Genomic DNA, 12,831 nt, shown 5'->3' on the forward strand with positions numbered 1-12,831 from the left:
GTGCTACACCTGCCCCCATACCTCCTCCCTCACCCCCATCCCAGGCCCCAAGAAGACTTTCCACATCAAGCAGATGTTCACCTGCACATCTGCCAATGTGGTATACTGCATCCGCTGTACCCGGTGTGGCTTCCTCTACATCGGGGAAACCAAGCGGAGACTCGGGGACCGCTTTGCAGAACACCTACGCTCGGTTCGCAACAAACAACTGCACCTCCCAGTCGCGAACCATTTCAACTCCCCCTCCCATTCCTCAGACGACATGTCCATCCTGGGCCTCCTGCAGTGCCACAACGATGCCACCCGAAGGTTGCAGGAACAGCAACTCATATTCCGCTTGGGAACCCTGCAGCCCAATGGTATCAATGTGGATTTCACAAGTTTCAAAATCTCCCCTCCCCCCACCGCATCCCAAAACCAGTCCAACTCGTCCCTGCCTCCCTAACCTGTTCTTCCTCCCACCTATCCCCTCCTCCCACCTCAAGCCGCACCTCCATCTCCTACCGACCAACCTCATCCCGCCCCCTTGACCTGTCCGTCCTCCCTGGACTGACCTATCCCCTTCCTAACTCCCTACCTACACTCACCTTTACTGGCTCCATCCCTGCCTCTTCGACCTGTTTGTTTCCTCTCCTCTATCCCTCTTCTATCCGCCTCCCACTCTCTCCCTATTTATTGCAAAACCCCCTTCCCCTCCCCCTTTTCTGATGAAGGGTCTAGGCCCGAAACGTCAGCCTCTCTGCTCCTATGATGCTGCTTGGCCTGCTGTGTTCATCCAGCCCTGCACCTTGTTGTCTCTGTTAGAAGTTTTTATGTTTCAGTAAGATTTCCTATCATCCTTCTAAGCTCTAGTGACTACAGGCTCAGTTGAACCAATCTCTCCTCATAGTATAGCCCTGCCATCCCTGGTATCAGCCTAGTGAACCTTTGCTGCACTATCTCTATGGCAAGCATACTCTTTCTTAGGTAGGGAAACCAAAACGGCACAGAATACTCCAGGTGCTGTCTCATTTCAAGGCCCTGTATAACTGCAGTAATACATCTGTACTTCTACACTAAAATCCTCTTGCAGTGAAGGCCAATATACATTTACTTTCATTGACTGGTGTGCAAGGCCTCCCGGATCCCTCTGGATATCCTCACTTCCTACTCTTTTTTCTCATACCAGAGTTTATAACTTCACATTTAACTATGTTGTACTGCATCTGCCATGTTTAAGCCAACTCACTCAACTTGTCTAAATCACCTTCTATCCTCCTTGCAACTCTGCCCAGTATTTTGTCATCAGAAAACTTTGAAATGTTCCTTTAGGTTCCCTTATCCAGGTCATTTATATATTATGAATAACTGAGGCCCAGGCACTGAACCTGCGGTACACCCACTCACCACTGTCTGCCACTCCAAGCAAAAGACCCATTTATTTCCACATTCTGATTCCTGTTTGTCAACCAATTTTCAATCCACACCGATACCTCACCCTCAATCCCAAGTGCTTTTACTTTGCCCACTAACCTCTTACGAGGGGCTTTATGAAAAGCCTTCAGAAAATTCAAATACATCTCATCCACTGGTTCTCCTTTATCTTGTTAGTTACATAATCAAAAACCGTCAGATTTGCCTTTCTTAAACTCATGCTGGCTTTGGCCAATCCCGTTAATGCTTTCCAAATGCTTTGTTATCATGTCTTTTATATAGACTTAAGCATTTTCCCTGCTATTAATGTCAGGTTCACTGGTCAGTAATTTTCTATTTTATCTCCTTTTTTTAAATAGTGGGTTAGATTTGCTACTCTACATTCTATAGAAACTGCTCCAGAGTCTATGGAGGTTTGAAAGATGACCGTCAATACATTCAATTATGGGCAGCAATTGTGCCAAATTTTGCAACTCTGGGGAAAATTGATGCACAGAGAGATCTGGGTGTTCAGGCCCATTGTAGCCTGAAGGTGGCAACACAGGTCAATAGAGTGGTCAAGAAGGCATACGGCATGCTTTCATTCATTGGACGGGGTATTGAGTACAAGAGTTGGCAGGTCATGTTACAGTTATATAGGACTTTGGTTCGACCACATTTGGAATACTGCGTACAGTTCTGGTCACCACATTACCAAAAGGATGTGGATGCTTTGGAGAGGGTGCAGAGGAGGTTCACCAGGATGTTGTCTGATATGGAGGGCGCTAGCTATGAAGAGAGGTTGTGTAGATTAGGATTATTTACATTAGAAAGACGGAGGTTGAGGGGGGACCTGACTGAGGTCTACAAAATCATGAGGGGTATAGACAGGGTGGATAGCAAGAAGCTTTTTCCCAGAGTGGGGGACTCAATTACTAGGGGCCACGATTTCAAGGTGAGAGGGGAAAAGTTTAAGGGAGATATGCGTGGAAAGTTCTTTACTCAGAGGGTGGTGGGTGCCTGCTACACGTTACCAGTGAAGGTGGTAGAGGTGGGCGTGATAGCGTCATTTAAGATGTATCTAGACAGATACATGAATGGGCAGGGAGCAGAGGGATACAGATCCTTGGAAAATAGGCGACAGGTTTAGATAGAGGATCTGGATTGACGCAGGCTTGGAGGGCCGAAGGGCCTGTTCCTGTGCTGTAATTTTCTTTGTTCTTTTGTTCTTAACTCTCTCCCTCGTGGCTCTGTGTGTGTGTCTCTAGCACAAGGATTGGAGAAGTGCCAGAAGGAACCAGAACCACCAGCTCCTTCTCCTGGTCAATTAAAGAGGAAACAAATTGTGAACGTGCAGCTTGTGGGCGATTCTAAAACAAGAGGTCACTGTTTAAAAATAATGAGTCAACCACTTAAGGCAATGATGAGAATCTTTTTCTCACAGAGGTCTGCAGATCTTTGGAACTCTTCTTCAATAGTAAGCAGAAGCAATGTCTTTAAACATTATTAAGGCAGAGGTAGTTAAACACATGTAAAGCAAGAGGGTGAAAGGCCACAAAGAGTAAGCAGGAAAATGGGGTAATCAGCCACCAGCATTTTAGTGGATAGCAGAGCAGGCTGAAGGGGCAGAGTGGCCTACTCCTAATTTGTATATTCGTTTGCCAGTTGTGTTATTATTCATATATTTTTGCTTGTGTGTAGATTACTGACTATTTGTGCACTCTCTAATTGACCAGTAGAAGATGCTGGTGACCCTCCTTCTGGCACTTCTGTCGTCTATACCTGGAGTGCCACCCAGGATTTGCAAGCTTTTTGCCCCACTGTTGCCCTACTCCTATATATGTACCCCCAGCCCTCCCCATGCTGTCCTCTCCCTTGAGGTACTGACACATCCTGAAATACAGAATCCAAGATATCCTCTGCGTTCCTCCCAACAGGTTAGCCTGGTGTATCACATTGAGGAAATGCATGCTGGCAGGATGTGAGGTTTAATAGGGCACTGGTTGCTGAATAGTGCTTAGGAAAGGGAACCCAATAAGAACGCTGAGGTGAGTTGCAGCCTTGATGCTGTTAACACAGCACTGCTTCTGCAGCTGGAAGCTTTAACTCTGTGTGGGTCAGTAACATGTTTTAGGGTTGTTTCAGCATTGCATCTCCTCTGCTCCCCATAGTTAGAGAGATTTGTTGTGCCCATTCTCGCTGGAATGAATTTAGTCTCCTTCAGTGATAACTAAATCAGTAGCTGAGACCAGTCCTTTCCACTAGACACGAGAAAAAAATGGAGACTACACCCCAACCCAACTCCTTTAACAATCCTTTGATTTATTTAAAACAAAACACAGGAAAGTCATTGTTGTTGCATTCATCATTAGTTTTATGACTTTTTATTAAGATGAAAAGGAAGATTCCCAAGATCCCGAAGTGTTCCTACACACAAGTCGAGATGGGTGAGTGCTGTATAACTGTCGCTATGTTGTCTGTGTTTGAAGATTAATGTGCTCACTGTCTTCTGTGCATCTGTGTGAAGGAATTTGGTTACAGATGTTATAAAGCTGAGGTTGACCGCCATCTGAGAACTAAAACTGAAACATCCAAAGAGGAGCACCTTGCCTTATAATCTGTAAAAGGAGTATGAAAAGTGGTGTAACTTGCTTTTCAGCAACTTCTAGTGGTTAAATAAAATAAATCCCTGACACTCACTTTAAAATCAACAACTAACAATTTACTTATCTAACTCTAACAGTGAACAAATTAACTAAACTATTAACAAACCGAATAAATCTCTTCTAACTACTAACGATTCCCAAATAAAGAAAGATTCTAATGGTATGCTGTTCCAATAAATATAAGTCCCACTTTAAAAAAAAAAAAGTCTCTCAAAATTACAGCCAGGTTACATGTCCTCCAGAATGTTCTGTGCCTTCTACGTAGATTCTTCTGTCAGGAATATTAACTAGTTGTGCCATGGCTACCGCTGTTATTTTGATGGTGCTTTCTGTAAGACATAGAGGAGGCTGTGAGAGCCAGAATTCTCTTGAGAGCTGAGGGCTGCTAACTAAGGCGGATGGCACTTACCTCTGGAGCTTTGTCCAACTTCCCCTTTCTTTTATATCCTTGATAACTTATCAATATTTCTTACAGTAGAATTGGTCCTATGTTGTCAAAACCATAAGATTTAAAATTAATTGGTTTTTGGTATCTAAGTGCCTGGTTCAAATTGATTGGCTAAATTCAAACGTCTGTTGTCTTGGTAAAAACTGTTGCTTGGCCTGTTAACTGTATGGCCTTTCGAAACAAATGTTTCAGTTTGGGTGCTCTCTGTACTTGCAAACTTCAAGCTGCTGCTCACAGGCATCCGTTTTTAAATCTCTAAGCACAGAAAAAGCACATCATCTTTTAAAGGGAACACACAATGCTTTCCCCTTTAACATCTTACAAACACCAAAACGTATCTTCCTGCCTCCCAATTCACAAGTACTGGACCCAGCTTCACAACACAGGCCATATAGAGAAAATGTTTTCAGTTGTGGGATAGACTAGAACTAGGGACTATAAATTTAAAAACAGTGACTAAAATGTCCAAATGGGAAGTCAGAAGAAATTTCTTTACCCAGTGAGTGGTGAGAATGTGAAACTTAAAGTGGCTGAGATGAATAGCAGGGGTGTTTTTAAGGGAAGCTGGGTAACGAAGGAAGGATTAGAAGGATATTTGATGAGGTTTGAAGAAGAGGGGTGGGAGAAATGGAATATCAGTATTGGCACTGACTAGTGGGGCCAAATGGCCAGTTGTATTATATATATACTTTTAAACAACCTATCAGACAGGCTGTTACACAACTCTGGAGCAAGTAGGACTTGAACTCATGGGCAAGAGGTAAGGGCACTGCCACTGTCACGAGACTCCTTCAGTTTGTACTGTAGACTTCACCAAATTCTGTGTTTCGGGTGATTTATTGTATGTGGTTTCTGTGTGTGGACGTGTGTTTCTATTTGGAATCTTTCGCAGGTATTTTACCAGATTGAGGGAATCTTGCCCAGCTGATTTTATCAGTTGGAGGCAAGCTAAAATAAAAGCAATAATATCTTATAGTTATTGAACTTGCAGTTTTTATTTTGCACTTTTTATCTTGATAAACTGACATGTTCTTTATTCTCTTTAGTTTGATACCAGGTTCTGAGTCTGCACAAAGAAAAGGGATTGAAGCTGATCCTCAGATTTCTGAGAGAAAAATAAGGAGAATTTCCCCTGACCTTTCACCTCCCCGGCGGGGGCGCCACGATTCCCCTGACCTTTCACCTCCCCAACGGGGGCGCCACGATTCCCCTGACCTTTCACCTCCCAGGAGGGGGCGCCACGATTCTCCTGACCTTTCACCTCCCAGGAGGGGGCGCCATGATTCCCCTGACCTATCACCTCCCCGGCGGGGGCGTCACGATTCACCTGACCTTTCACCTCCCGGGAGGGGGCATCATGATTGTCCTAACCTTTCACCTCCCCGGAGGGGACGCCATGATTCTCCTGACCTTTCACCTCCCAGAAAAAGGTTTTCTAAAAACACAGAGAAACTTATCACATCTACAGATCTGCCTCCTAGAAGAACTCGTAATAGTTCCCCTGACGTATCACCAGCTCGTTGTAAACGTCACGACTCCTCGGATTCCTCGTCGGCTGGGAATGCTGCACACTCTTCTGACTCTGATTTGTCTCCTCCTCGGAAAAGACAAGGTAGTTCCTTGGACTCCCAATCAACTGCAACAAGGAGGGGAGCTAACACACAAGATATTTGAGTATTAGCCAGGCCCTGGTGTGGCTTTCTGGCTTTGCAATAATTGTTTCAAAAGTTTAGAATGCTACATCATTGAATTTTACAGAGGGAGGTTATTCAGTCTGCAGTGCCTATGAGGCCTGTTTGAAAGGACTATCCTATTATTTCCAGAACTCCTGTCTCTTTTATAAAAACATGCAAATTAGAAGCAGGAATAGACCTCTCAACATATTGACCCTATTCTGCCTTTCGGTTAGATCATGTATGTTATTAAAAATTATGCAAATATTCTATGGAAATGAAATGCTTTGTGTTGCTGACACTTGGTGCTGTTAACCTGCTTGCTGCTTTAGCAATATTTCTAAGTAGAGGAATTAAAACATTAATTTTCCTGCCCAGGTTTGTCCCCCATTAAACAAAAGAACAGGAGAACCACTGGGTCTTCAAGGAGATGGCAGCACTCTGATTCTGACCTTTCACCTCCGCGAAAGAGGTGTCAGCATTCTTCTGACTCTGACTTGTCGCCACCACGGAGGAAGAGGCCAGAGGCATCCGATACAGAATATAAACTCTGCTCAAACGGCTCTGAGCTGTTGCCTGCTGGCCACAGACTGCCTTCCAGGAAGCTGGTTTCCTTGAGAGGACAAGGGGCCAGCTGGGACATGAGTCCAAGCAGAAAGGTAAGTGGTAAATGGTTGGGAGCAACAATCAACTTGTCAGCTGATGAACAGTTACACAGTCATAGGGTCATGCAGCACAGAAACTGACCCTTTGGTCCAACCAGTCCATGCCGATCACGTTCCCAAACTAAACTAGTCCCACCTGCCTGCATTTGGCCCATTTCCCTCCAATCCTTTCTTATTTGTCTATTTGTCCAAATATGTTTTAAATGTTGTAACTATGACTGCATCCATTTTCACTGGTAGTTTGCTCGACACGAGCCATTCTCTGTAAAAATGTTGCCCCTCGTATCCTTTATAAATCTTTCTCTTCTCACCTTAAAAATATGCTTCCTAGATGTGAACACCCCCAAACCCTCCACCCAAGAGAAAAGACCCATGTCATTCACCTTATCCATGCCCCTCATGATTTTATAAATTTTTTTAAGATCACCTCTCAAGAGTTGAGACTTCACAGGAAATTGTGAGGAGGACAGCGGCACACAGAAGTTGGTCTCAGTCAGCATTAGAACATCGAATTCTCAAGATGTTTTCTGTGAAGTACCATGGGGTGTTTTATCACAGTGAAGGTGGGATTTAGAGGCAAGTTCCTATTCAACAGATAGTTTTGATCCTGAAAACCAAGTAAACAGTCTTTTGTCCTTACCAGATCCGTGCTGATACCATTAGTGTGTTTCACTGAGGCAAAGGTTTATTTATCAACAAAAGCACTGTGTTCATAAACATTTATCTAGTTGCTTTTAGTTTTCCTCCTTACTTTGTGGGAGCTATTCTTTGAATGACTGGTTCTCTTCCCCTAACTTGGGGACTCTCCAGTGCCATGTTCCTGTTCCTAATTTGAATAAACTTGAATGAGCTTTATTGTCACAATGAGTACAGTGCAAGTCGTCACTTACAGCAACATCTTACATACAAAGATACCTAGAATCTTAGTTACAATGCAGAAAATAAGGAATTTGAACAATTGCCACTAGAATCAGGAGTGAAAAATTTAAAATATGTTTATGCTCTGTCTCTCTCTGACCCCTCGGTGACACACAGGCGTGTAAACCCCAAGGGTGATGATGCATCCTCAAGGCTCTGACTGTACTGTCCAAATGGGTTATTATATTTGTTATTTGCTTATTTGTACTGTTTAAATGTTGTGTGGTTAAGCATTTAGATAGAAAGAGTCATATGCTATTGGTTCAGTATTGGATTCTTCCTCAGTTAAGAAGCTAAGGTCTATCATTGTCAATAGCTGGGGATTAAGAGGAATTACAACATTAAACTTGAGAGGGCCCAGTTCATTTCTGTACCTCCACACTCCAAGTCCTCAGTTTGTTCATCTGAAGACTGTTCATGACGGTTAAAGCTGCCTTTTGGGAGATTGAGCACTCTGGTTTTGTTTAGGAAAGAGAAGAGAGGGGTGAGCTGACCACAATAGCCAAAGTGGTTTCTAAGGAAGACTTAGCAAGATGCTTCCAGTGACTGTAGGACCAGAAGAAATAGGGCAGGTGTAGGCCATTTGGCCCTGCAAGCTCCACCATTCAGTAAGATCAAGACTGACCTGACATTCTTCATGCCTGCTTTCCTGTCCTTTCCCTGTAACTCCTGATGCCCCGACTGATCAAGAATCTATTTCAACCATAAATGTATATAAGGATTCTGCCCCCACAGCTCTCTGTGGCAAGGAGTTCCAAAGGCACTCACCCCTCTGAGACAAGAAACTTCTCATCATCTCGGTCTTAAATTAATATCCCTTTATTTTGAAACTATGACCTCTTGTCCTAGACTCTCTACTGAAGGGAATCATCCTTTCAGCCTTTACCTGGTCAAACCCCTGTAGAGTACAATATTTTTTTAATGAAATCACTTCTCATTCTTTTAAACTCCAGTGAGTAGAGTGCCAAACTGTTTAATCTTCTCTCATAAAACAATACCTCTGTACCGGGGATCAACCCAGTGAACTTTCTCTGAACTGCCTCCAGTGAAATACGATCTTTCTTTAAACAAGCCGACCAGAACTGCTCTCAGTACTCCAGATGTGGTGTCACCAGCACCTTGTACAGTTGCAGCAAGACTTCCCTACCCTTATATTCTAACCCCGTTGAAATAAGGGCTAACATTCCATGAGCCTTCCTGATTACCTGCTGCCCCTGCGTGTTAGCTTTCTGTGTTTCATGCACAAGTCTCCGTAAGTCACTTTGTGTTGCAGCTTTCTGCAGCTTTCCTCCATTTATACGCCATATGCCAACGTCTTACCCATTTCTTTAAACTGTCAATAACTCTCTGGAAACTCTTTGCATCCATCTCACAACTTGTCTTTCCACCTTTTTTTGTGTCATCTGCAAATGAAGATCAAGGAGCTAACTGATGAGAGATGGAGAGTGGAGGTGCTGGTGTTTGCTATGACGCTGTATGGTCTTGGTCTTGTTTTTGAGAAATCAGCACCAAAACAATCTGTGAAATTTTGATGGACTGACAGTTTCTTTAAATGTGTTTCAGTCACAAGGGAATGAGATGCTTTCAGGGGGTCAGACTGGTCTGATATCAACAGATATTCTGAGGAAAGAGAAAGAACATCGGAGGCAAAAGGAGCGAGCAGCAGAACATTTGGCAGGTATTGACAGAGCTCAAGGCCATCCCCCACAGGCGCATGGTTACACCTTACTGTGTTATTCTTTTCCCCTGATGATTCTGCCTCTCTGGGTGTCACTATCCCTGCATGACCTCCACCCCCAGCCCTACAACACCTATCTTACCCTCTTGGCTTCTTACTTTTTATGTTTGAAGCTGAGTAGTATCTACTGGATATTCAACTGTGGAAGTAATCATCCTGGGTGTTAACAAAGAGCCCAACAGGCAACACTGAGTCTTACTGTAGCTCCAACATAGAATCATACAGTACAAAAGAGACCCTTCAGCACATTGGGTTTGTACTGCCGAAAATATGCTAAATCTACAGTTGCGTGGCCTTACATGTGATGACATTTTAGATGCTCGTCCATGTATTTTTTAAAGGTTGTGAGATTTCCTGCCTCAACTATCCATCCAGCCTGTGCATTCCACACCCCACCACCCTCTGCGTGAGAGAACTTTCCTCAAGTTCCCTCAAAACCTCCTGCCTTGCCCCTTAAAATTATACCCTCATGTTATTGACCCTTCAACTAAGGGGAACAGCTACTTTCTATCCACCCTGTCCATGCCCCTCATAATTTTATACACGTCAATCAGTTCCCCCTCAAATTTCTTGCTCCAAAGAAAACAACCTCAGCTCATCCAGCATCTCTTCGTCGCTAAGATGCTCCAGTTAACATCCTGGTGAATCCCCTTTAGACCTCCTCTGGTGCAATCACATCTGCAGTACAATGACTAGAGGGAATTGGATATTTATCTGGAAAGGGTTGGGATGGGACTACATGAGTGGCTGGGCAAGGTTTTGACAGGCCACATGGCCTCCTATTCTGTATCCATTTTATGCCACTATTAAAGAGTGGAAAGGAAGTTGGAAGACATTAATATACAAAGGGGAGCATTCAGCATTTTACAGAATGAGGCAGGGACTACCTTGTCTTTTGTGAGAAAATTGGAGAGATGATTTTAGCTAAATGATGGCTAGTATCCTGAAGCCAAATACTTGTTCAGGAATAATGTGAATAAAGGGAGATCTGCAAGGTGTTTTAGACAAGGATTGCAGGAAATGTCCTGAAATTTTCTTGGGCAAGTTAAACTTGAGGTAATGAAGTAAGTGTGTAATTATTGGAAGTTGGCCGGTCCCATCTACCTGTTGTGTCTTTACGTTGTTGTTTCACACTAGTAATTGCTGTAGGAAATTGTGATGGACAGCTGCTACCTCTCAGCTACCCTAGAGCAACCTGGGCTATGTTCTCCTTACTTCCATGGAACTGTTACATTGCTGCTGTCTGGTCCATCCCTGTGGCAGTAACTAATGATGTGAAATCCCTTGGAATGAGGGTGTTATACATTTGCTGGGGCAACCGTCCGATGGTGCTGAGATCTTTTCTCCTTCTGCTTTAAAGATGATTCGAGGCATGCTACTACTATCTTCCGAGACAAATCAGGAAAAAAGAGGGACTTAGACCAGGAGCGAATCGAGCATAAGAAGAAGGAAGAAGAAAAAGCGGCAAAGCAAGAAAAATACGCCCAGTGGGGCAAAGGGTGAGAGTAAGAGAGCATTCATAACCTGAGCATCTGCCACCGCCTGAGCTGTGGGAGACTGTAGCAAAATTTAACTGCGATGGAGTTTGCCTGTTCTACCACCTCATTAACACTAGAACAAAGAACAGTTCAGCACAGGAACAGGCCCTTCGGCCCACCAAACCTGAACTAACACATGCCACCTTTCTAAACTAAAAACCTTCTGCCTCTGTGCAGTCCATATTCCTCTATTCCCTACATATTCATGTGTTTTTCAAGGTGCCCCTTAAACATTGTTCTTCTATCGCTTCTACCACCTTCTCTGGCAACAAGTTCCAAGCACTTATCGTCCTCTGATTTTAAAAAAAAGCACCTGCCACTCACATTTCTTTTAAGCTATCCCCCTTTTACCTTAAACCTATGTCCCCTAGTAATTAACATTTCTACCCTGGGAAAAATACTCCAACCAGCCATTCTATTCATGTCTCTCATAATTTTGTAAATTCCATTCAGGTCACCCCTCAGCCTCTGATATTCAAGTGAAAATAAACCAAGTTTATCTAATCTCTCCTCACAGCCAATGCCCTCCAAACCAGGCAATATCCTGGTAAATCTTTTTTTCTACCCTGTCCAAAGCCTGCTCATCGTTGTGGTAGTGTGGTGACCAGAAATGTACATAATATTCTAAATGTGGCCTAACTAAAGTGTTATACAGCTATAACATCAATTGTTCTATACAACTGCAACTTGCCAAATTTTATGGTGTAATGCCCTGACAAATGAAGTAAGCATACCATATGCTTTCTTGACCACCTCGTCCACTTGTGTTGCCACTGTCGGGGAACTGTAGACCTGTACGCCTAGAGCCCACCTGCGTTAGACCTTCCAAAATGCATCACCTTGCATTTGCCCGGATTAATTCCATCTGCCAATTCTCTGTCCAAGTCTGCGGCCTATCTATATTTGCTGCATTCTCTGACAATCCTCCTCATTATCCACAACTCGCCCAATCTTTGAGTCATCTGCAAACTTACTAATCAGACCACCTACATTCTCTTCCAAATCATTTTATATATGTTACAAACAACAGGGGTCCCATCATTTATCCCTGCAGAACACCACTGGTCAAAGATTTCCAATCAGAAAATTACTGACTGCTACTCTGTCTTTTATGACCAAGCCAGCTCTATATCCATCTTACCAGCTCACTGCGTTTCCTATGTGACTTCACCTTTTGTGTCAGCCTGCCATGAGGGACCTAGTCAAACAACTTGCCAAGATCTATATAGACAACATCTACCACCCTGCTTCATCAATTATCTTTGCCACTTCCTCAAAAAACTCAATCAAGTTTGTGAGACACGTTCTTCCCCACACAAAGCCATGCTACATATTGCTAATAAGTCCATATTGTTCTAAATGTAAGTAAATTCTATCTCCAAGAATCTTCTCCAATAATTTCCCTATCGCTGACTTAAGGCTCACTGGCCTGAAATTACCTGGATTATCCCTGTTGCCCTTCTTAAAAAAAGGAACAATGTTGGCTATTCTCCTGTTCTCTGGGACCTCTCTTATGACTAAAGAAGACGCAAAGATTTTGTACAAGGCCCCAGCAATTTCCTCCCTCAGTATTCCTGGATCGATCCCATCAGGTCCTGGGGACTTGTCTGCCTTAATGCTTCCAAAATGCCCATCACCATCTCCCCCTGCTCACTCTCTCTGCTGCCCTGCTCACTGTCTCTGTTGCTCCCCCCCGCCCACTCCCTGTCTCTGTTGCTCTCCCCTCCCCGCCCCGCTCACTCTCTCTGTTGCTCCTCCCCCTGCTCACTCTCTCTGTTGCTCTCCCCTCCCCA

At 43.8% G+C, this 12,831-nt stretch overlaps 1 protein-coding gene across 1 annotated transcript in view; it reads left to right on the forward strand.

The window, feature by feature from the left end:
* LOC109922892 (BUD13 homolog) overlaps positions 1 to 12,831 on the forward strand; it is a 33,151-nt gene that overhangs the window by 14,353 nt on the left and 5,967 nt on the right. Inside the window, exons 3-8 of the mRNA XM_048615344.1 lie at positions 2,810 to 2,869; positions 3,785 to 3,839; positions 5,553 to 6,118; positions 6,558 to 6,838; positions 9,326 to 9,440; positions 10,861 to 10,999. Coding sequence (XP_048471301.1) covers positions 2,810 to 2,869; positions 3,785 to 3,839; positions 5,553 to 6,118; positions 6,558 to 6,838; positions 9,326 to 9,440; positions 10,861 to 10,999 — 1,216 coding nt within the window. The remainder of the gene's footprint in view (positions 1 to 2,809; positions 2,870 to 3,784; positions 3,840 to 5,552; positions 6,119 to 6,557; positions 6,839 to 9,325; positions 9,441 to 10,860; positions 11,000 to 12,831) is intronic.

Source organism: Rhincodon typus, chromosome 32 (genome assembly GCF_021869965.1).
Source record: "Rhincodon typus isolate 14 chromosome 32, sRhiTyp1.1, whole genome shotgun sequence".
In the NCBI taxonomy this organism is placed as follows: Eukaryota; Metazoa; Chordata; class Chondrichthyes; order Orectolobiformes; family Rhincodontidae; genus Rhincodon; species Rhincodon typus.